The sequence below is a fragment of the Lampetra planeri genome, chromosome 51, assembly GCF_965212315.1.
Source record: "Lampetra planeri chromosome 51, kcLamPlan1.2.h2, whole genome shotgun sequence".
In the NCBI taxonomy this organism is placed as follows: Eukaryota; Metazoa; Chordata; class Hyperoartia; order Petromyzontiformes; family Petromyzontidae; genus Lampetra; species Lampetra planeri.
Window position 1 is genome coordinate 4,155,560 of NC_136157.1, and position 21,962 is coordinate 4,177,521.

General features: G+C 44.1%; 1 protein-coding gene across 4 annotated transcripts in view; it reads right to left on the reverse strand.

Moving 5' to 3' along the window:
- Positions 1-21,962, reverse strand: part of LOC144734529 (sucrase-isomaltase, intestinal-like) — a 332,315-nt gene that overhangs the window by 120,344 nt on the left and 190,009 nt on the right. For all 4 annotated transcript variants that reach the window (XM_078616769.1, XM_078616770.1, XM_078616768.1 and 1 more), the window contains 3 exons: positions 21,737-21,821; positions 10,974-11,091; positions 1,058-1,232 (listed from right to left, as the gene is read on the reverse strand). In XM_078616769.1, the coding sequence (XP_078472895.1) occupies positions 1,058-1,232; positions 10,974-11,091; positions 21,737-21,821 (378 nt within the window). The remainder of the gene's footprint in view (positions 1-1,057; positions 1,233-10,973; positions 11,092-21,736; positions 21,822-21,962) is intronic.

Genomic DNA, 21,962 nt, shown 5'->3' on the forward strand with positions numbered 1-21,962 from the left:
CACATTGATATCATTACTCGATGTAACCCAAAAAAACTGTATTATGTGTAAGCAGAACTCCATTCTATGTGACCACACATACATAAAAATATATTTTTTATCTATTAGTCTACTGAGTTTCCAGACCAATGCCAGCAAGCAGCATTTATTTAAGCAAGCAAACGCCAGATGTGTTGCAATCTTCTGGGTTAGAGCATCAGAACCAGGCTTGTTGCGCAAACATGCTGCTGGCTTATCAGATGTCCTCGTATGTTGAACTTATTTCGTACCGTACGTAGCCAACCGTGCTCATCGGAGGTGCGGGAGAAGGACAACAAACGAAACACAAAAAGCAATTCTGAAGAAATTAGTTTTCAATTTAGATGTAGAAGTGCATAGCTCCAGTGGCTTCCTAATATTGGAAAGAAGAGCGTTCCAGATGGCCGCAGAAGCGCATCTGACAGCGAGCGATGCGTTGACCGTTTTTGTTCTTTGGCAAGAACGCTGAATATGTAGATACAATATTTTTAAAGTATTTAAAACTATGCAGCATTTGATTTTATTTTAGCAGATAAGGCCCACTGAACTGTATAGCTCTTTTTCAGAAGTGACTTGGCCACAAATGATAGCTCAACGAAGTGGCTTATCAAGGGGTAATTTAAACCAGCCAAATACTCTAAATGCATGTCGATTCAAATGTGGAGGGGAAAAAAATAGAGCAAAAATCCATGCGACCATGAGGAGAACATGCAAACAAAAAATAAACAAGGCGTCAAGGTCGGGAACGATTCCAAGACCTCCTGTATACCAGGCGAGGTAGTTAACATCACGTCACCGCGGCACCCTATGTGGACCCCATACAACGCAAAAAAGCAGCTCTGTTTGATGTGGCTTGGTCGCATTCGTTTTGAATCACGGCCGATGATGTTCGCAGAGTCCCTGTTCCCCCTCTATTGCGCGGTCGACGTTTTATACCGGGCTCACGTGGAGTTTCAATAGTGAACAACAACAACAACAACAAGAATCACGGTCGTTTGATGACACTTAGCGACATGAACCAAGCAATGAGGTCACTTACGTAGGGGAAACCGAAGAGGTTGAACTCGAGCATGCCGGGGATGGCCCACTTGATGTCATTCCAGTTGGCCCCATTGTCACCAAGCCAGTGGCCGGCGTACGATCCCGATCCGGGCATCGTGGACCGGGAATAGATGATGCTCCTCTTCTCCTGTCCGAAGATCTTGACGATGGCCCTGTGAATTGGGGCAAAGGTGCCGCACCTAACGTCACTGCGCAACGACCCGGTCGTTTCGCCTGCCGGTCGGCGAGCAATGGAGTGATGGCGCCAGCTCGCATCGCAGCCTCACAAGCTTGCGACGTTCATCGCCTCACACTCGTTTGGTGATTGATTCATGCGCACATTCATTGCTACCGCTCTCTACGATTAGCACGGTCGGCTACGTACGGTGCGAAAAAAGTTCAACTTACATACATATATCTTCTTGGTTCTTTCGGTAAAGTCACGTAGAAGGGAAATAATAAAATAATAAAAATGAAACATAATAAAATTATTCTCACGACGTTTCGGCCACAACGCAAGTAGCCATCCTCAGGTGAAAACCAGGTTTTTTTTCATTCAGACGCTGTCGCCTCGACAGACCTGGTTTTCACCTGAGGACGGCTACTTGCGTTGTGGCCGAAACTTCGTGAGAAGAATTTTATTATGTTTTATTTTTATTATTTTATTACTTCCCTTCTACGTGACTTTACCGAAAGAACCAAGAAGATGAATCCCTGCAGTCACGAAAGCTTTAAATCGAAATTTACATACATATACATAGAATATATATGTATCGGGCTAAGCTTTGTCTCTTAGAGTCTGTAAACTTTGAAAGCCAACCTTGATAATAAACTTGATTTGAAGCTTTCGTGACTGCAGGAATTACTCTTTGGTTCTTTCGGTAAAGTCACGTAGAAAGAAAATAAAGTAAATAATAGAGTACGACGCTTCGAATGCAACACAAGCAACCGTCATCAGGTAGAACTAAATTTGTGAGAGAGACAAAACACAGACACGGAGACACACAGACAGACACACAAGCAAAGAGAGACAACACAGACACACAACATAGAAACACAGAGACCCAATGCCTCTGTTTCGAGGCCTTAAAGAAAGAACCAAAGAGTAACCTTGAAAATCTAAGACGTAGCTCCTGTGCTAAGCTCCTGAAATAATAAGTGTAGGGTTTCACGTGTGTGCTGTACAGCTCGCCAACGTGTTTATCTGAAGAAGCTGACAGCAAAAAAACATTGGACATGCCCAATAACACGCGGCACAAGCAGAAAATACATTGGAGAGCCATAAAATAGTTTCCCAATAAGGACGTTCCTCTTTCAAGAACAATGCTCCGCTCAAATTTCGATTTAAAGCTTTCATGACTGCAGGGATTCATCTTCTTGGTTCTTTCGGTAAAGTCACGTAGAAGGAAAAAAATAAAATAAAAAAAACAATAATCTATTATTTTATTATTTTGTTTTATTATATTTATTTTATTATGTTTTATTATTATTATTTTATTATTTCCCTTCTACGTGACTTTACCGAAAGAACCTAGAAGAATGTTCTTCTCGTATGTAGAACAATACCAAATCTGCTTTACATTTCAAAACCAGACCATCAATGTGCATTTTTAATGTGTGATTAGATCTGCTACTGAGATCTCTCGTCTTAAAAAAAAAGTTTGTACTTAACATATTTCTGTCTTATATTGCTATGCAGTGCACCCATTGTTTGTTAATATCTTCGTTTTGAATTAATGTATCTGTTTGATGTACGGTATGTGTATATATTTTTATGAGTTTTAATGCAGTTAACATATCATGCGTTTATTTTACAGTTCGTTAACTTAAACCTTGAAGACCAAAGAGTCGATGGAATAAAACATCATTTATTTGTATGCGGGGAAACAGAAGGGGCTTCTTTTTTAATATATATATAACGAGGAATTCATGCCAGAGATGCCCGGACACCATCAATTAGAGGGCAGTGCACTTACCAATACCATCTGGGAAACCGGCAGAATGTGTTTATCAAGAGTGAGACCCGAGAAGGTCAAAAACCAACCAGAGTTTTTTTTCTTTGAACAAATGCTATTATTTCGCACAATTATAGGAGACTTCATTTAAATTTTATACTGTTACGTTGAGATATGGAATGGGAGGTCAGTTTATTAAGTCGGTTTAAATGAAAGCAGTCAATCGTTTGTGTCACACCGGTTCGTAACAACACGTAAAGTGCTTTCGAAGTCCAAATGAGACAAAAATGCAATTGCCTTGCTTTGGTGCATCTCGGCTTATGCATGCAATCCATGGACACGGTTGTTGGTGGATAACATGAAAATGACATCGTCGCACGGGTGATAAGCCACGCCGCTGGGCAAATAAATGGGTGTTGCGAGCAGTGCGGCAAGTAGTTTTCTGGCCTATGCATGTCCACTCTCATTTGTTATCCCTGTACGGATGCTGCTGTCGTGTTAAGTTTGGGGCACTGGACATGCAGTCCAGAGATTGCCGCTTCGATCTATCAGCGGCCATTTTTAAATCCTTTATATTAAGTTCGCTTGCTTGCTTATGACCGTGCAAATCTTTCGGTCGTTATTTAACCCACTTCCCGTGATCCAATCGAGCTGACATTTTCCACACAGACTCGTTGTGCGTGACAATTAATGTTCGTGAAACTTTTTTTGAAAATTTGTATACTTTTTAGGACAAAAATATTATATTTAATTACCAATTGCTTAATGGTGCAATGCAATCATCTGACCCATAGGTGGCAGCCATCTCAAGCCAGAGGACGAGAGGACTCTAGCCACCACGCATATAAAGGATTTATAGTGAAAAACTTTGTTTTTACGGGTTATACTTCTTAAAAGTTCCTCCGCCTCGGTCAACACAGCGGCGTAAATGAGCACACCACAGTTAGTCGATCGGCAGGAGGCTGATGGTGGGGTAAAGTGTGGGTACTGCCAGCTCTTCCAAGATGGTTTGTGCAGTGGAACATCTGCCAGCAGTGGCTGGAGCCAGTCAATGTAGGGCTGCACCCTTACTGTCTTAGAACGTCTAATTTATGCTTGAAACTGAAATAATGAAAAAGGAATTGGACAAATATTTCAAGACCCTTCTAAATAGATATTAAAAATTCACTGGTGCTTTCTTCGGTCGAAATGTAATATCGTTGTTTTATATTCGTGTTCATGTGGCGTGGGTGTGTGGGTGCGTGCCTGGCAGTGGTGAACGTGCTACACTATAATCCTGGCCCCCGGGTTCGATTCCCGCCCATGACCAACACCAGTTACGATTATCTGAACCGGTCCTGGGCCTCCTATAGGTCGACTCAGCCTCGCCTTTGTGGTCGGGCGTGGTGATGGCCACCCACTCCCCTCGTGTAAACTGTGCCGGCCTTCAAAAGGGAGACGTGGCACAGTGGATAGCAATGCAATGCGCTCTGAGCAGAGACCCGCGTTTGAGTCCCATCAACGGCTACCATCAGTGGCTATCGATATCTGAATTGGTCATGGGATCCTGTTCCGCTGACTCAGTTTAAATTATAGGGGCGATGATTACTATGCACAATCTGAATTGACTAATTTGCGGGTAATTATTGTTTTTTTTACTTGGCAAATTTGAACCATGAAGCTAGCAAATAATGGCCTATTCTTGCGAATGACGTCAAAGATTCTTTATTGTCCGCTGTTAAGCCAATGACGAGTATTTTTTACGGTTAATACACCCGCAGTAATAACCACGTGTGGGATATTTGTTTACGTGTTCACGTATGCAAGCATGTGTCCATGTTTATGTACGTGTGTGCGTATGCATGCGTGCATGCACGTGATTACACATGTACGTACATGTATGCATGCATGCCTTGTGCTTTCATTTCAGTACACACGCCTGCCTCAGTGTGCCATGGTATGAGCAGTATAATGAGGCTCAGTCTGTTATCTCGGTCAGGAGTGTGAATACACAACCTGCTGTCATGAAGGCAGGCTTCTTCCAAGCAAGCTATGTCCTTAAACATCAATCAGGCCATCTGCAACGGCGACACTGAATGCATAATGCAGGCAGTGCAAGTGGGTGGTTTTTCACCAAACCATTTCACGTTCGCAACTGATTAAAACATATCTCACCTTCTCTGTATTAAGTAATTTATGGTGTCTCAGTATGTGCGTCGCTTTGGTATTATGCATCTATAGTTTAACTGGAATTACACTGTCGAAGTTTATTATATTATTGAATTCCGCTAGTGGATATTTTTTTGTTCGTTTATGTGAACCAAGGTTTCGTTAACGATTTAAGTTTGATTTTTCATTGAAAAAAGCCTCCAGTGTGCTGCTTTAAAAAAATAAAATCCCCACACAGTTGACATCTCTGGAAACCTTCTCACTCACATCTTCTGCTGCTCAAACACAGTCTGGCAATATTCAGACTCACCGCATTATTCTAGAGCAATGTTTTCAAATATGACAACAGGGGAGGGTATGCATGTTAATTTCCACGTGTTTTTAAATTATTGTTTGGAATTAAGCTAAGCGGTGCATTTGGGAGACCGTGCCAGATGCTGAAACATAAGCTCCATTCAGCACGGGAAACTTAATACAAACGAGCATTAAAAATGAGTTTGTTTCCCCACATAAAGTAGAATTGTTCACCACTGGAATACGTTTTTAAATGAAATCCGCATACATGAAATGAAACCTAATGTGATCATCTTCACACTACGGATTTTTACTTATTGTCTCCAAGGCTGATACCAAGCTTTGAAATATTCATACAAAGCAGACTAAAAACAGTTAAACATCTCATTCAAATGGAATCCTTACCACAGAGGCATTAAGTAATTTCAGGCATGCACATTTGCCTTCTATAGAATAATATATTGCATATGACACGTGTTTTATAATGTTTTATTCTTAAAGCTCTGACCAACATGTACCACAAATACTTAGTTTTGTTGTTCGAAAATGCTGATTTAATTATGTTGGGGTTATTTGCTGTGGCTGCTGCAGTACAAAATATTTATTTAGCCATTTTCTGCCCCTGAGCATTTATTTTTATTCCAAAGAGAGAAATATTGGATTATGCCTCTATTGAGAGCTAACTGTCAGCAAATGGGAAAAGCATTTTCAATCAGAATTACAAACACAGAGAAAACTAAATACTGTTAAAGGGATCATAATAGCTCTGGCCACCTGCATTTCCATAAATTTATGTATCTGATTATTTTACATTTATTTCCCCTATAGACCCATGCGAGGATGAGGCAGTTTGTTTACAATGAGGAACATATGGCAGCATGCAAACACTTGCGAATGGGAAGAACAAGACAGCACTGTAATAATTTATTTGCTCGTATAAAAAGGCATCAATGTGTCTCAAGACGATTATTCAGAAGGGCCATACAACCGTGGTTACTGTTGCCATGAACTTCACTCATTGATTCCTCCACCCATACCAGACACCGACTCTTTAATCTGAACTCTTTCTCAGAAGCAACCTGGCCACAAATGATAGCTCAACGAAGTGGCTTATCGCGTGGATATTTATAGCAGCCAAATAGTCTGAACGGACGTTTTTTGTTAATGTGGAGGGAAAAACCGGAGGACCCGGAGAAAAATCCACGTGACCACGGGGAGTACGAGAAAACTCAAAATGCACAGGTATCGTCATGGTCGGAATTTAACCCACGACCTCCTGTACATCAGATGAGGTAGTTAACATCTCGCCACCATGACGCCGTCATCCATATTGTGTTCGACCACTTTTCTGCAGACCAAAACATTATTCTTTCTTATTCGCACTGCTTGAATTAGGCCTTTCCTTCCTTTATCTTGTTTCCCCAAGTTCGTATGGCCTTGCACAATTTTTATCTATTGCCTCTTATCTGTAATACTTGTAACAGTACACCTGTTTTTTTAATCTAATATACACCTGTTTGTTGCTGACTACTTGGCGTTTTGGGCCTTTGAGTCTTTGCTCAGCAACTGATAATAAAACACTCTATATATAATATATGCCGAAATTATATCTATATATTTTTTAAAATGCTTACATAAGAGTGAAAATCAGAGTACTAAGAGGAATATAGGTATTCGACGCGTAAAATAAAACTATCCGACATTTGCAACGAGTTGATAAACCTACTTGCTGTACCACCCCCTCTTCCTCCCCTCCGACTAAGGACAATATTTAAAAACAATCAGGTTGTATTGTGATCACTCGCCTGAAACACTGCTCACCCAATACAACTCACAATTCACCTCACACTATTCCATGATGCGGACAGTAATTTTGTACAGTATTTGTAGTGCACTGGAGATTTAACTTCACATACTAAAAAAACAAACGATATTTGCATTTTACCAGTTCTTTTTCAGAAACGATCTGGAAATCACAAATGATAGCTGAACGGAGTGGCTTATCATGTGGAAATACATGTTAGCCAAATACTCTTAAACGCATGTTTCTAATATGTGGACAGAACATCCGAAGGACTCAGAGAAAATCCAAGTCCAAATATACAGCAGGCGTTAGGGCTGGGATTGAACCCACTACTTCCTGTATACCAGGCGAGGTAGTTACTTTAGCGCATGTCCTTTAGGTCATATTTATCCACGTTTGATCAATCCGATCATGTGATCCAAAATGAAGGCGTGCCTCGAATGTATGTACTCAGTAAAGTCCTTCTTCTTTAACGGGCGGGTTGTGAAACAGCCATGAGGGGATGATATTTTAATTCCATTCACTTCATTCACATAGTGCCTGCTGACTGGGCCAACAATCTTTGGTCACTGCTACCTGATCTCTACCTGCCTTGCTCGACATAAACTGATTCAAAGGCCTAGGCCTTTGGATGAATACATACGTTTCATGCAGATGCATGCATTATGTAATCCTTTCTCATGTAGACATTTAATTAACAGTACCGAAGCTGCTCGGTCGCGATCAGCCCAAATGTGTTTGCATATTCGCACGGAGAATAGGATTCCGAGTTTTGGAGATCCTTTTTATCAATCTAGCCAGTTTTGTTTATCGGATGAATCCGGAATAACAACAAACCTCAAACTAAAATGTTTAGACTTGATCATCTTGACAAGAGTTACCTTGACCTTGTGTTAGAGACGAATGGACACAGTTAACACATTAACGCTTTTAACCTCGGTTGGAAAACGTAAAAAAAAATCAAACACCCTTTATCCGAGCAAGAAGTTACTTTGGAAGCAGCGGTAAACAATAACTATCTCACGTGAATTAACATCAAGTGAAATTAATATCCAAGAAATATTGATGCGTGCGCAGACACACAGCCACTGAACTGTAGCCTAACACTGCTACGAAATCATTCATTAGATTCAACCTATAATCTGAGAGGATACGTTTTATTTTTATTCTCTTTAAGACCTATTGTGGTCAGTGGAGTATGGCAGATTAGCAGGCTTCATAAATGATCAGAGCTACAGATGTGCAATGGCATTAAACCCACATGGGATGAACTGACAGATGACTTACTGATGACATGGAGATTATATCCCACCCGGTACGTAATGAATAGATAAGTTCACTTGGTTATGGTCCACTTAGGGCCCCAAGTCAATGTCTGTGCTGCACATGTGGGTTTACATGTGAGATGTGTACACGAGTGTGTACTTGTCCGTCCTTGACAAAACATGTGTGACCGTGTCTTTGTGTGTCCGGCGACCCGGTTCCATTCCTGTTCACGGCCAACACCAGTGGCAATAATCTGAACTGGTCTTGGGCCTCCCCTAGGTAGACTCAGCCTCAAAATAAGTACCTGGCGCAGCATGTAAACATCGCCATTGGGGAGATAAAGGTGGTCGGGCGTGGTGCTGGCCACCTACCCCCTCGTGTATCGTTCTGGCCTTCATAGGTGTTCGCTAACAGCACTTGCCTCAACAGTCTGTTAAGGCTATACGGGAGATCTTTGTCTATGTGTGTTAAAGTCATGATGAGCGATCGGTTGTGATCATTAGGTGCGCAATATATCAATGTATCTCTTCATCACATGCAAAATTATACAGCACTCAAGGTAAATGCATTTAACTTTGACGAATATAAATTATTGATACATGTATAGTATATGCAAATTATATGCACATGCCATATTATATGCCAACGGAGTGAACAATTCTGTACTACACCATTGGAACCTCCTTTGCCAGTAGCAAATTATGATAATTGTTTTTACCCTTTAATCTGGCAACAAAACTGACACCTTTTTTACAAGGAGTCATGTTTGCATTGACCACAATACCTGCGGTCGGAATGCAAGCAAAAAACACAACTCTCATAATGTATGCAGTGTCCTTGAAATTGATTGGTCCACACCCGAGACAGCTTTTCTTAGAGTCTCGTCTCATATGGTGTTATAAATGGTGTTGTAAATGCTTACCACGAGCTCTCATACTCTGATGGTGCATTGTCTTTGAGTTGTGCGCCTTTTGGCATCATCTGAGGCTTGTAAAACAAGCCTCACCCAAGGACGCTACACTTGGCGTCACAACCAAGTCCTTAAAAACCTTGCGTCCGCCCTGGAGGACAAGCGAGCTGCCACCAACTCCCTACCACCCCCAGCAGCATCACACCCCTTACGGACGACCTTTGTCCGCGAAGGGGCTAAACCACCAAAGAGCGGCTCTACACCAATAGAGCGAGACCAGCTGCGCTTGGCCCGCGACTGGAAAATGCTAGCTGACATTGGCCGGCAACTTGTGTTTCCTCCGGAGATTGCAACCACCACCCTAAGACCTGACATGGTGCTCTGGTCCCGTTTGCTCAAGAAGGTCTTCATCATTGCGCTCACAGTACCCTGGGAGGACTCAGTAGATGAGGCTTATGAGCGAAAACATCTGCGCTATGCCGATCTAGCTGCCGAAGCACGGCATCATGGCTGGAACACAGAAGTCCGACCAGTGGAGGTGGCTGCAGAGGTTTTGTGGCAACATCTACAACCAGACTGCTTAGAGACCTGGGAATTAAGGGCCAGAGCCAGCGTTCGGCAATCAGAGCTGTATCGGAGGCGGCAGAAGGCAGCAGTCAGTGGCTCTGGATGAAGAGGAAAGACCCCAGCTGGGCCCCAAAGTGAGAGGGCCAGGAGGTATGCAGTCAACAATGCTTGACTCAGGGAGGAGGACGCCCCTGCCATGCATAGTAACATGGGATGTTGGCTATCAACAACAAGGCAACTCCTATGACTAATTGGGAATGGGACGCAAGCGTAGGATTGATCACCCTGTCGCTGGCCGCCTTTGGGGAGGGTGTATAGTATGAAAGGCCGAAACACCCTAGGAACCAAAGGTTCACTACTGACGATGCGCTCCCCAAATTTCACCAGGCTGACTGTTCATGAACTCTTGGAAGTGCTTGCACAAAGGATAGTAACATATCATCCTGTGTTCTTTGGAATCTAAATCAAGTGGCGTTCATGAGCAAGTGATGCAACTTCTACATTACCATGGCAGGATCCAGTCTCTAATACAATCACTGTTCAGATAGCACACATATCTTATTACCATTATTAGTTGTTCCTTACCCTCATTATATACTGAATGTGCTATTGGAATCATGTCACGAGGTGATTTCTGGTCCATCACTCGGCAGTAAAAGCGACATTTTCGATTCTCAGAAGTTTAAATTTAACCAAATTAGGTGCATAATTACACTTAATGTGACGTTTTGATGCAGCCAATGGTGACTGGACTGAGAAGAGCAACGCACTGTGCTTGAAAATTAGTTGAATCACCATTGGGGTGCGGACCGTAGCCAACCGCGCTAAACTGACCAGTTCTAAAGACGTGCGTTTTTTGCGTGGTGCCAGACCAGAAGCTCCGTCCCCCGAACAGACTTCATCGCGATACGCATTCCCCGGTCGTGGCGAATCAGCCGACATGCGTTGCGTTCGGGCGCGTTGCACTTACTGGTGTGTGGCGACGGACATGTAGTGTCCGTACAGGCTGTGGACGTCATAGTGTCTCCCCAGCGTGTGTACGGCATCCATGCAGAGCGTCTTCGAATACAAGAGTCCGTCAAGAATGCCTTAAAAAAAAACAGACACAAGCGCGTGCAAAGGACACGCCATCAGCACACAAGCCACACATGTACAATAATTGCACCCTAAGGGGTCGGCTCGCATTGCAATTGCTCACGTAAGTGGGGGTGTCTTCCAGCCAGAACGTTGCACTCTCTCTCTCTCTCCCTTTTTTTTCTCAAACAAAATAATTGAAGCCCACAGGGCAGAGCGAGCAACACTTTGCAAAAATTAACTGCTTCCTGCGCTGTGTGGCGGCAAAAGGTCACGGCAATCCTGTTTCCGATCATTTAACTTTATTTTTTGCACGGGATCATTTAACCTTGGTTCATCTCTCCAGCGGAGATGGGACACGTAGCTCAACAAAGGAGATTCTCCTCGGAGCTCCTCATTATATTCCATAGATCATCCATGGATGATCTACCGGTCGCCGCTTTCCACACACTCACAAACTAAATCTCGGCACGCTTAACACCTGCCGATGATAAGTCTTCTTTATAACGCCGCAAGATAAAGGAAACATACATCTCTACGTTTAATCAAATCTGTGTTTAACCTTTTCAAATCCAAGCCACCTTTGACTGGGACAGATGGCAAAGGAGTTCTATTAATGGATGCCAGTGTGTCATAGACATGGTTTTGGCTGGGAAACGCAAGAGTAAGGGCGCAAAGAACATTTTCGTGGGCTAAATTCCCGGTCTGTTATCAAACCCATCATCCTGTCTCTGCCAGCTGGGCCGGGCACGTGCAAGCAGTCTGATCATATGAATCACGTGTTGGCCACAAGTAGAACACTCGCAAGTTGGCTGGGCCAAAAATGCCACGTGATGGGGTTTGTTTTCACATTTTATTTAAAAACATATTTCTCAAACGTAACAACGATGGAAGTTTTGTCCGTTGACTAATAAGGTAGTAGTGGTTTGAAAAGCCTTCATTATCACCATCATCCGTATGGCCCAGGGATGATTTACTGCTGAGTGAAGGCCTGCCCATGGTATCACCATACTCATCCCATAATTACTTTAGTGTTAAATAAACACTGCCTAGTAAGTAACCATAGGTAGGGAAAGGAAACCGTGGTTAAATCGCCCTCCAGACAGACTGGCCCCACCATGGAAATGTGGATTAACTCTAACTGGCTCAGGGCCACAGATAAATATGAGCACAGCTCGTCGATGGGACGAGGAGGAGGAGGGGGGGGGTGAAGGGGGAACACACATTGACATTTCTGGGTCCCCCGTCGACAGCTGCAATATCTATTAACAGTTTTGACTCGATCGCACACATTCACTCTGCGTGCCTGGATGAACAATCGTCACTGGGGGCATCAGCGACCCCTGATTGTTAATCCTACTCCCAATGCCTTGGAGGAGCCTTTCCATCTGACATTAGGGTTGCTGCGCAGACGTAAGTATCCCGGCAACAAACTGGCAGGCCGGGTGAGACGGCAGACATTAACAGGAACGGTATTGAGCAGGGATTGTTGTTGGCTTTTTTTTTATATACCTGCCCTCCTTACAATTTCAATCACAGCCGAGTGACTCGCGTGCAAAAAAACGAGGCTGTAGTTACACAAACACGGGGGTGGTGGGCGGGGGGGGGGGCGAGCACACGGGCGTACGGCAGAGCCGGCACAATCGAAAGGCGAAACCGAGAACATTAATCAATAGGGAGCAAGAGGGAATGCCGTCCATGTGCAAACAAAACACTCCCTAATGCCCGTCCCCGCGAGATGCAAGGTGAAATTTAACTCTTTGCTGTGTGGACACTTGAAGCCCACGTGTTTCTCCGGTAGGCAAACGCACGAGGACAGCGCAGCACGGCCTGACCGCTCGTGCCCAGCGCGGTGTCTGTGCGTGGCATCGACTGTCGCTTTCTGCCGACGTTCACGAATTTGACCGGTGGTGAGATGTTAACTATCTCGCCTGGTATAGAGGAGATCGTGGGTTATATCTCGACCATCGTGTCTGCGACGGTCCCACCTGATGACAGAGACTTGTGTTGCCTCCGAAACGTCGTGATTTATTATTTTATTAATATTATTTTTATTATTATTTATTTTTACCTACGTGACTTTACCGAAAATATATAACAGTATGAATCCTTGCAGTCACGAAAGCTTCAAATCTAGAATGTATACTTGGAGTTTGCATGTTTTTCTCCACATTGTCGGGTGGATTTTTATCTCCGGGTCCTCCTTTTTAAATCCTTTATATTAAGTTCGCTTGCTTGCTTGCGTGCGTGCGTGCGTGCTTGCTTGCTTGCTTGCGTGCTTGCTTGCTTGCTTACGACCGTGCAAATCTTTCGGTCGTTTTTTAACCCACTTCCCGCGATCCAATCGAGCTGACATTTTCCACACATACTCGTTGTGCCAGACAATTAATGTTCGTGAAAAAAAATTCCCAAAATTTTACACTTTTTAGGCAAAAAAAAATCATTTTACATATATTCAAATAGAACTCATTCATGGCTTTGGCTGTACGTCACAGTGTAAGAGCCCAGAGCGTAACCCCTCCACAGGCCGTGGCGGAGTAGCGCAGTTGGTAGCGCCCTCGCTTCCCATGCCAAAGGTCGCGGGATCGATCCCCGCGTCCTCCACAGGCGAATATATTTTTAAATCCTTTATATTAAGTTCGCTTGCTTGCTTAGGACCGTGCAAATCTTTCGCTCGTTTTTTAACCCACTTCCCGTGATCCAATCGAGCTGACATTTTCCACACAGACTCGTTGTGTGTGACAATTAATTTTCGTGAAAAAAAAAATTCCCAAATTTACACTGTTTAGGGAAAACAAATTAAATATTTAATTATCAATTGCTTAATGGTGGCAGACAATCATCTGACCCATAGGTGGCAGCCATCTCAAGCCAGAGGACGAGAGGACTCTAGCCGCCACGCATATAAAGGATTTATAGTGAAAAACTTTGTTTTTACGGGTTTACTTGTTAAATCCATTATATTAAGTTCAATTGCGCGCTTGCTTGCTTACGACCGTGCAAATCTTTCGGTCGTTTTTTAACCCACTTCCCCGTGATCCAATCGAGCTGACATTTTCCACACAGACTCGTTGTGCGTGACAATTAATGTTCGTGAACATTTTTTTCCAAAATGTAACACTTTTTAGGACAAAAATATTATATTTAATTACCAATTGCTTAATGCTGCCATGCAATCATCTGACCCATAGGTGGCAGCCATCTCAAGCCAGAGGACGAGAGGACTCTAGCCGCCACGCATATAAAGGATTTATAGTGAAAAACTTTGTTTTTACGGGTTATACTTGTTTCCCCTCCACATTTAGAAACGTGCGTTTAGAGTATTTGTCTGCTCTACATTTCCAGCTGATAAGCCACTTCGTTGAGCTATTCTTTTTGTTAAGGTCGCTTCTTAAAAATAACTATATCGCTCAGTGGGCCTTACCTGGTAAAATAAAAAAAATAGTTTACTTTTAGTATGCTTTAGCCTGCGTCGATTCTCTCACTTCTAAAATGCAGTGAAGTATTTCCTCATGTTTAAGTAGTTTGAGCTTAAACTTGATTTGGAGCTGTCGTGACTTCAGGAATTACTCTTTGGTTCTTTCGGTAAAGTCACGTAAAAAGAGAAAATAATACATTAAATAATAGCATACGACGTTTCGATTGCAACACAAGCAATCATCATCAATCTACATGACTTTACCGAAAGAACCAAAGAGTAGTTTGAGTTTACTTCTTTGTTCAGTATCTTGTTCGGTTTGTCCAGTCTAACTGTCATTGTATTCATATTATTAACCCAAAGATACATTTTAGAAAGGAAAACGTCTACATTTGTACAAATCAACTTGCATTGTTAATACTATTATTTCGCTAGTTTACTCAGGAAAGCCTGAATCTCAATTCTCTTTTGCAAGGGGGTGCTGCCAAGTTTTTGCAGGCGGGAGGCGATGTTACGGTGCGTAATCCAAAATGAGAAATTGAAAGCATTTTTTCGGCATTGGATGTTTGCCCAATATTTGCTCACACTTTGTGTGTTTCTTTTAGGGGTCGTCCATAAATGACGTCACGCGTCACACGGCATCACAAGAAGTCAGACACCCCCTCAAATATGACGTCACAAAGCTCTGTCCCCTCCCCACCATAAAAATAAAACATGCTTCAAATCGCTTTAAACTATTGTCATTGTAGTCCGTATTTAATGTGGCGCTGCACTCTGATGTTGGAGAAAACATTTATCAAAAAGTATATTTAATTAAGTAGAACGTGTTATCTATATTTATTTAAAGTTGCGCATTTTGACGTGACGTCATATTTATCAAACCCCTCCCCCCCCCTTGTCACACATCGTCACAAATGTCTGACCCCCCCCCCCCCAGCTGCGTGACGTCAGTTATGGACGGCCCCTTAGGTCTGGAAGGAAACCAGAGGATGAAACCAATGCAGAGCATGGGGAGGACATATACTCCACAGGCAACCACGTGCCATCCTGCTACTCGCACGTGTTGTTATCATTATTAATCGAGTTAAAATGCTACATTACCGAGATTCACTTCGCCCCCTTTCTAATTTCCAGAGAGGAAGGTTTCGTCAAAAGTGTGTAGTCGTTAAAATGTACACCCGCGTACAGCAGCAGTGTGTAGTCGTAACAATGTACACCCGCGTACAGAGGAAGTGACACTCACGAGTTCCGCACGGTCGGATTCAAGAAATCATTCCTGCACTGCCACATTCTGGCCACGTAACAACCCAAGCCTACAACGCTTGGTTATTCCCAGACAGTCGCCGATCTCAGCACAAAAAAAGAAACAGGGCAGGATTAAGGTTCATTCTAGATTTGAAGTTTTCGTGACTGCAAGGATCCATACTCTTTGGTTCTTTCGGTAAAGAGTCCGGATTAAGGTTCTTGTAGGCCCTCATGCACTTCTGTTTCGGAGGCCTTCAGTGATAACTTGCTACAGTTGCTACTGCTGCCCCATGTCACTACTGCCGCTGTCACTCCGCTTGTTTCACGCGGCAGTTCGTCCAGCCGCTGGACAGACGTCGTTACCGCTGATACGTTAATTGTTTAGTCTGTGCCCTAATTCGATGGGAGCGTGCGCTGTGTGCAGAACATAAGCACATTCAATTTGAAATCATCAAGGTAAGCCTAAAAATATGAAAAGAATATATTTTGGTTAGATTTTTTTAATCACACAAACAAAAACATGATAATTTTGTTTTCGTAGGCCCTTTAGTTTTTGTAGGCCCTAGGCACAGTGCCAACAGTGCCTCTTGGATCACGAGCCTTTTACCCATCCAAGGACGGGCGTATTGCATCCATTCGTGTGCATTTTGTAAGGCCGCGGTGACGCAGACTTATTTCATTTAAAGGTTTTATCCCTTACTCTTTGGTTCTTTCGGTAAAGTCACGTAGGTAGACAAAAGTTTTAATCGCAACGCAAGCAACAGTCTTCACCAAGCGACCGTCAAAGCAAGCAACCGTCTTCACCTGAAGGTGAGAAGACGGTCACTTGTGTTGCGATCGAAACGTCGCGATCTATTAGTTTGTCTACCTACGTGACTTTACCGAAAGAAGAGAATAGTATGGATTCCTGCAGTCACGAAAGCTTCAAATTAATATTCTAATCCCTTGTTCATCATGACGTCCTTTTTACTCTGATGTCTCAATAGCGTTATGGAGATCGCGTGACGTGAGGGTTCTGCCTTTGTAGTGAGGGTTGTAAGTTTGCGCCGAGGAGGAGGGAGGAGGCGCCTCGCCCCCCATGTGGAGTGACGTCACCCGCTCATTATTATTAATGAAGGGGGGTCAATGTGGAGGACGTCACCTGTTCATGAGTATTAATTTTGGGGGCTGGTCGACGTAGAGTGATGTCACGTGCGGGACACACAGACATTCTTGGCTCATTATATCAGTAAATACCGCCCTGACAAGGGCTCAAACCTGATGATTAGCTTGCGAGACCGACCGGATGAAGTCTGGGCCACGCGTCATTTGCTTTTATAAAGCGGGCGCTCATTACTCCCACTTACATGCCACCTATTTTACTCATACGAACAATTCATTGCGCACTGAAGACCATTTCCGCGGCAACACGAAGCACTTGCCTTTGATTTTGTGCGTCGTGACAAGGAACCGCGCGTGTACAGAGAGCGTTGTTTATAGCATAGCGCTCCGCAGCCAGCATCCCACCCGAGTGCACTTAAACGTGCACTGACTCGCACAGCTACACGGTCACTCACACCTGGCGCATTGCATCGATATAAACAGCCGAGCCAGCGGCCAATTTGGTGACATTGAGCGGAAAAGGGTCAGGGGGTCAGAGCAGCAGCATGGGGTCAGCAAAACGGGGGGCAGAACTGCTCCTGAGAATCCAACCGCTCACATTTGCTGACCTCAAATAATGGACTCCACGCACGGTTCACATTGTTTAGGAGAATGCAATATAGAGCTCAGGATTAGGAACTCTTTTTCGAACGTCAGGGCCGATTGCCCCGGCTCGTAACAAATGAGGTATTGAGTGCCATTGCCATGGGCAGAGCAGAGCGCAGGCCCTGTTTGCCCGCGCGCTCTTACACGGCAAATGGTATGTGTGGGGGGGTGGGGTGGGGGAGCACTCTACCCCCTCCTCCCTCCCATCTCTGGGTCCACCGGTCCACACACTGGGAAAATAACAAGAGATGGCAATCAATGACTGCGTGCGCCGTGGCCACAACAGGCATTTTGCACGAACAAGGCCGGCCTGAATGTAATATTGTCATCATCTCCCACAATTGCTTGGCTCTGCGGGTGACTACATACGTAGACGCGTGCGCGTACGCACCACACAAGTGCACCTGCGCGCTCAAACATGGACATGAATGCATGTGCTCCAAAGACAAACACAAAGATTCCCCCACCCCTCCTTGTATCCTTACAAAGGGTTGGGGCAGGTGCTGTTAGTGTGAGCACTTTCTGGACAGTAGGCTACTATGCCCGGTCGTCTTTGTCTCCCCAGTGTTGATTTTACACACCGTAAACAGGTACAGCGCTCATTTAAGGCTGGGTCGACCTAGCGGAGGTTCAGATATGCGCACGTGTAGCCGTAGGTGGGAATCGAACTGGGGTCTACAAGTTCAGAGCGCACTACTGCTCCACACAAAGACATGTACACACACGTATGCACACACTCTTGAATAAAGATGCACGTACATGCACAAATAATAATTTGCACATAGACGCATGCACACACATTCACCAACAAATACAAGCAGTGTTTTTTTAAGTATGTTCTGGTGGCATTGTAGGGGTCAAATATTTAATGTCCTATAAAGTATATACAGTATACGTGAGCAGGAATTTGCTCCATACAGGCAATTTCATATCAACTTTCAATGATCGGGCAAAACAAGAGGCATTTTATTTCAGCGCTCGTTCAATGAAACTGATCACATGAATGAACCCCTGATGCACTGAAAATGTCTCTCTTAACAGCTGATTACTTCCAAATACGTATAGATTGTATCTCGAGGTAGGGTATAGCTATGTTGTATGCTGGAGGCAGGCTTAACCCACATTCGAATGGGTTTAGCAGCACTCCACGGGCGGCAAACTACGTGGTTTACTTAATGATACCAATCATTTATTTTACCCTGCAATATGAATGATCATTCGGCCTCTGAGCTAGATTTTTAGAAATGTATACTTTTTTCAGGTGTAAGCCTATGGACTCGACTATGTGTCAAACTTAAGCTCTCTCGCTCTTCTAAACGTCATTAGAATTTACATTCTTAAATTATTCACAATCGTCTTGATGCATTCGATAGGACTAGTTGCCCTGTGGCTGCATTTGCGGCACTAAAAAGCTATGCTGCTTGCCGAACATATTTGATCACTGTATATGCTTTGGCCTTAAATTAAAAGGGAAGTTATTACATTCAGGCCCTGTGCCTTGCATTTTAGGCCCTGGGCCATGCATTTTAGGTCCTGGGCCTTGCATTTTAGGCCCTGGGCCATGCATTCTTGGCCCTGGGCTATGCATTTTAGGGCCTGCACCTCTTTTCCTTAAAGGCCCCACCACTCCCTTACTCATTAGGCCCCACTCCCTCCTGATGTAGGCACCACCCCTCCTCTTTCCGTTCTGCAGCAGTTTCCTTTTTTGAGGATCCGTCCCCTTCTTCTTGAGGCTACACCTCTTCCTGTTTAGGCCCGGGTCCCCTTCCCCCCCAGACAGAGGGGTTGGGCTTCTTTGGGTTGCTGAAGTGGTGGGGGCATGCAAAATCAGCATTCGTAGTCTTCTTCTTCTTCTTTCGTATGGATTAATAGTAGCAGATTAAAGATGCAATTTTAGATTGCATCTTTTATCCACTCAATTGTCTGTTCACAAAGAGCGTGGATCTCGTCCAGACAGCGGTCGATGGTTTGGGATTCGTGGCCGCGCTCGAAGGCCGCTGAATCTTTGGTGCGCCATTTGTGCATCAGGTGGCCGCATTGGCCATGCCCGGTCCTGATTCCAGATTCGGTTGATGGAAGACCATTAGCGGCATGGAAGGTTGAAACCGGGAGGATCTATGGTAGGGTCCTGTATGAGATGTTGATTTTTGACGTCGGCCGCAGTCTTCGTAGCGGTAGCGGTGGGGGTAGTTGGCTGGAAAATTTCAAGACGACAACCAAAATCCCCCTTTTAGAGCGGCAATATAACGGAAGATTGCAGCCTGCTTCAGAAATACACCGTCAGCCAATTTGAGTGATGGTTGGCCACTCTTGCGTACAGATGCTAGAAATTATACATTCTTGTGATTGGGACAAGCCCCTTCATGACTCGCTGCGAACCGGGTAAATAGGAGGATATATGAAAAGGCATCTTAAAAAAACTAGAAACTGTAATCGGCAGTCCCCTTTCATCGATTTCTTCGACAAATACAACTTTTTGGCAGTTTTGAAAGAATTCCATCCTTCCAAAGCCCCTGGCTGCTGAGTGCATGGTCAGCTCATGCTGAAATTATTTGAAGGGCAAAAGCCCACGCGAGTATGAAGTGTCTTCCGTGATTACAGGCAATGTGCACTGACTGACAGGCGGGGGGAACGAGCGACAATTTATTGAAAGAGCACGGTTTGCGGCCGGTTTCCATATCTCCGTTCAAAGCTTGCGATGCTTGCCATTGATGCCAGCTTCAATGGCTGCTGCAAGCGGGCGTCGTTATACAGCGTCTTTGAATTAGGGTTGATGGATCACGCAAGAGATGGAGCCGATTGTGTCTGTGAGCTCAGCTATAGGGCAATAAGGTTGCGGTTGTGGGTAGTACACCAAGTGGGTCGATGACCTTACCTGTCCCAAATGTTATAGCTCTTCAGTCACACGCACAACATTCACCAAATTTGCCTCCTGAAAACTAATATTGAGACTTGGTTATTATTGCATCGGTAAAATAATAATCATAAAAAATTACATGAGCGTATTCGTCTTTGCTGCACCATTAAAACAGATTAAGAGTGGTACACCTTTACGTATACCGAGGGCAGTTTTAGAAAGATAACAGCAAGTGTTACCTCTGTTGACTGCCACTTGTGTAAGTGCCTGGCGAAAATGCATTTAGTATCTGTTCAAGCTGCTGAATCCAACAAAGACAATGATCTGCGATGTTTTAAACATCTAAGTGAAAAGAGGGAAAACTTGTTTAGATGTGAGACATTGCAAGAGCAGATGAGAGCTGATGTAGCATCTGAAACAACACGTTTTCCTTCAGCCAAGGCATTGTTGCAGTCAATTTGTGTTCATGTTTTACCAACAAAGTCTGGATCATCCTCTGAATAAAGCCACCTTTCTCTGCACCCCTCTCAACCTCCTTCTCAATTTATTGTTCAATTGCTCTCGCCGCTTCAGTGCACTTTGCCTCCCCCTTTCTGCATTTCATCGTAAAGCTTTCCACTCGCTCGTTTTCCATATTATGGTAAATTGGCGGGAAAAAAAAACATCACGTATATTTGCTTATTTTCCCAGAAGCAGCACTCACACTCAGCACTTAAATTAGTAAGGCACTTCTTCCCATTAAGTTTATTTATCATTGCCAATGTGAAACCAACACACGCACACATATATAAAGTGCCTACACTTTAGTGACGGACAGGTTCAAACACGAATTGCCAGTGGTCGTGCGTATGGTAAAGATGCAGCCCAGCTATTACTCATGCCTCTGCCGGCAGATGGGCTTCCAGTAAAGAGCTTGAGAGAGCTCTTCTACAGGGTGTCATCCACTGGCAAAAATGTTTTGAATAGATGGGAGTGCCCACTCTTTACCCCACCACACATGACCCACTAATCAACTAATTGGTGGGCTTATCATACTACTGGGTAGACAGAGACAGAGTGGGATTTAAGTAGCTTGCACCATTGTTAGGAGATGGAAATGAAGTGGCGACCGATAGTAGCAATATATGATAAATAAGTAAATGATTGCTTGATGGCCAGTCGTGACTGGAACAAACCGGTAAGAGTCCATCAACACATGTGAGATGCAGGGGTTAAGTTGGCTTCCAGCTGGGATTTAAACTTACGATATTGCGATCACGAGTCAAGCTTGTTTTTCCAAGCGTGGCTTATGCGGGATAGAATGGAGAATTATATTGAGCACATGCACGTTTGCCATCATTTGCTTGTGTTGTGGTTGTTACAATGGACGGAGTGAATGGTGTGGTTTACAAACTTGGAACATATGCCGGGCGGTTCCACTTGTTATCCTCGCAGCCTTTAACCGAGCCCTGAACGAAGTTGGACACCTCGTTCATGTCCTGAAGGAGGGCACAAGGCGGCGGACAATCAGATGTACCCACAATGTAACGACCGCGACACTTGGATATGTATTGTGTGTATGGTGTGGAGATGGAGCGGCAGAATCATCTCCTACAAAGGTGCCAGGTGGATTGATGGAT